At 45.2% G+C, this 3,461-nt stretch overlaps 1 protein-coding gene across 1 annotated transcript; it reads left to right on the forward strand.

Annotated features, from left to right (window-relative positions):
* Positions 1-14: 14 nt before the first annotated feature.
* LOC106532627 (espin-like protein) lies at positions 15-1,976 on the forward strand (the record flags this gene model as incomplete). The annotated part of the gene is made up of 2 exons (XM_074559773.1): positions 15-191; positions 286-1,976. Coding segments are annotated over 2 exons (1,752 nt in total), but the record flags the coding sequence as incomplete, so codon positions are not given.
* Positions 1,977-3,461: the final 1,485 nt, after the last annotated feature.

Raw genomic sequence — 3,461 nt, forward strand, 5'->3', positions numbered from 1 at the left:
AACACTGACAGCATCTTGACAGAGAGGAGGTGCCGGAGGAGTCACCAGCTGTCGAYGTAATCTTGGCTGACATCGACTCCCTGGTGCCGACGCACGACGAAGCCGGCCGCCCCATACCCGAGTGGAAACGACAGGTGATGGTGCGGCAGCTGCAGGTCAGGCTGAGMGATGAGGAGGAGCAGAGGAGACAGGTACTCCTCCTCACCTGGGATGTTTTTACTGTGACATTAAAACAAATAAGCCTACCCCTAAAGACGACGTGACATTTCTTTGTGTCTCCAATAGGACATGGAGAGTGGTTATGTGCCAGCAGATACCTGGAAGTTCTCTCAGGCTCGCAACGCCATCTTGGGGCCCTTTGGTGAGCTTCTAACGGAGGAAGACTTAGTTTACCTGCAGCAGCAGATTGAGGCTGTTTCTCTGCAGAAACGCTGCCAGGCCTACGAGCTGGAGCTGACCAGGCTAACTGAGGAGCTAAGGGCAATTTTCCCCGATCCCATCGTCAATATCTCCCTCAACAAAGACATCCTGCAACAGAGGGACTCTGAGGGGAGAACRCACCTGAGTTTACCAGTTTGGTGCAGCCGGGTCTCAGAGATTGTTAGGAGTTTGTCTCTGCTGGTGTCCAATCTGASTCAAACAGACAAAGGAAGTGACTGGAGGATGGTGGAAGGCATGGTGGAGGGGATGAAAGGTTTGCAAGAAATCAGAGACATTTCRACGACCGATTTGGACCGAGAAATGGTGCAGCAAGAAGCGATGACCCCAACACCTGCGGGGGCCTCCAGTGGATGCAGGATTCCCCTCACTGGGATGGCGTCTGCGTTTAGCCACCGCTTGGAGAGCCACAGCTGCAGCAGAGCACAGAGAGAGAAGGTGGAGAGAGAAATCCAGCAGTCTGGGGTGTCWGTGAGAAACCTTAGGTCTAACTTTGAGGGTCGRATTGKTGGCTTTTGTCCCTTTGCTGGAGTTGAACAGAGAGAACAGGAGTTGAAAAAGCCGACTAAGGTGGACGCTTCTGGAGAAAACACTCTTGAAGTCAACTCAGAACTCAACCACAGTGCCTCCAAAAAACGCATACCTGTTTATGACACCACGAGTTTAAGGAAAGAGCGAATAGTGGTGCTGTTCCTGAGCCACTGGAAGAAATCAGCGTACGCAGTCTCAGTTAGAGCAGCGCGGCAGAGGGCRCCAGAGACAGCGATGGCGACACAGGCTGAAGAGAAAAACACRTCCCTGGTCCAGTTCTGCCAACAACGAGGGGCGGTGGACAAAATGCTGAGCTCCTGGAAGAATAAACTGGAGCCCGATGACGCGTCCTCTGACCTCTCGCAAAATCCTCCCACCCAGGTGACCTTTTCCCCCGAGCATTTCCTGCCCGATGTGAACGGTGTTGCGTTGGGCCACGACAGCTTGACCCTCGACCTCTTCATGCTGGGTTACTTCCACATCTTAGAGCAAGAGCTGACCGCAGAGGAGAGGAAAATGAGGCATCTCCTGTGCTTTGAAGTTTTCGACCACGTTGGCAGGTTCCCCTGGGAGAAGGTGAGGGACTTCCACAAGGCCGTCCTGCAGGAAATCCAGGCCGGCAGGCGGCAGTGGGGCGACGGCTTTGAAGACCTCAAGTTTCATTTCTTTGGCGAATCCAAGCCAAGCAGCTGCCCATTATCATCAGCATCATCTCTACTGCCAGAGTCCACATCTCTGCCCAAGGTTGTGGTACAAAGTGCGACCCCAGATGAGAACAGCAGCGGCTCTGACTTTTCCTGCTTCAGTAACGAGGATATATGTAAATACATCGATCGCAGCTTTGCTTTCTGGAAAGAGAAGGAGGCAGAGATGTTTGATTTTGAGCATTAGGCTCAGATGGGATGTTATGTTGATGTGTTATTTCTGGAAGCTGGATGGGTGCTGAATAAACCTCTTGAGAATAAACGACTGATGTTTAACTTTTCCAAACATAAATCAGAAATAAACAAAAGCACARGCGTCCTGCAAAGTGTAGCTTGTGCAAACAAAAACATAAATGCATCTCTTCTTCTGTGGAACTCATTATGGTTTAAAATGTGATTGATGATGCAATCAGAAAGTGATTTTGACCTTGGAGTTTAGTTTGAATGGTTTCATTGGCTCTTTAGTACCCATCTGTCTCTTGCTTTTACGCCATGGGATGGAACAGTACCAGGATCTGTTTTGGTAATATTAGCCACTGTGGTCAAAGGAACATGAAGCTGCCTGAAGATGGTGCCCACCTTCTTTCTGAGCCCCTCCTCCTTTGTTTTTTTTTTTTTTTTTGCTCCATGTTCAGTGAACAAAGTACCAAACTACCCAGTGGTCTGGTTGTTTGTGGCTGCATTGCTGATGGAAAACTAGTTCAGCTCAAACACTTAGTTTAAAACACGACTATAATGCAAAGATGAATCATTTTTAAGGGCAACAAATAGCAAATATTGATAAAAAATAAAGAAAAATATATTTTCTTGTTTTTTAGTTACTTTTTCACAGGGGAGTCAAACTCATGCCCTCAAAGGGCACGTTGTATTTACCTTAGATGTTTCATGTTTAAGCTTGACTAAACACAAAGCATCATGTTCCTCATCTTATTGCTACAAATGAGCACAGCTAATAAACAATAACTAAGCTCCTCTTATAAAGACTGAAAAGTATTACGTGTACGATTGACTAAATGTAAAACTTTTTTACAGAAATACTTTTTTAAAAAAAAGGAGTTTTACTCACCGTTGAGTTTTGGTAAGTAACTATCTTGAATTCTGAACTCTCCACTTTTCTGACCGGGAAGAGGCATTTCAGTTTAAATTTGTGACTTGTAAGTGGGAATTTCCCTTTTCCCAGTACAAACGGGCCACAGCAAATATAGCACAACGAAGATTTTTACACGGCAAACTTGCCTGCTACTTTTAAATCCTGTGCGCCTTCATCTAGTGGTGGATGCTGTCATTTTTCAAGTAAAATAATAAGCATGCAGGATAAGCATTAAAACATATTTGAAGCTCTTGTGGGCCACATAAAATGTACACATCCTAAAGGCATGCAGATAAACATGAAAATGTGATTTTAACTGAATCACAAGAAATTAAGATTTTTTTTCATAGCATCATAAGCAGCTAAAAATCTTAGAGTAAAAAAATAGAACAAGCTTTTTTTAGGATTTGAAAATGTACTTGATTAATTTGTTTATTTATCAATAATGCATCAGAGTTGAAGCTGTTTACGCACACAACACAGGGTCATGTTGACTAAATAGTCAGTGAAAAATGCAATTTTATTTGTTAATAAAACATCCATTACAGTGTTCAAATGTGTTTCATACAATAACTCTAATCAGGTAAGAGGTTTCAGTGTGAGGAGCAGAAAGGTGAGGTCGCGCATGCGCACTGGCGCTCCGAGATGACAGGAGGATGCTGAGCTGCATTCCCACCATTCTGTGAGGAGAGGAGGAT

Source organism: Austrofundulus limnaeus, unplaced genomic scaffold (assembly GCF_001266775.1).
Source record: "Austrofundulus limnaeus strain Quisiro unplaced genomic scaffold, Austrofundulus_limnaeus-1.0 Scaffold6, whole genome shotgun sequence".
Taxonomy (NCBI): domain Eukaryota; kingdom Metazoa; phylum Chordata; class Actinopteri; order Cyprinodontiformes; family Rivulidae; genus Austrofundulus; species Austrofundulus limnaeus.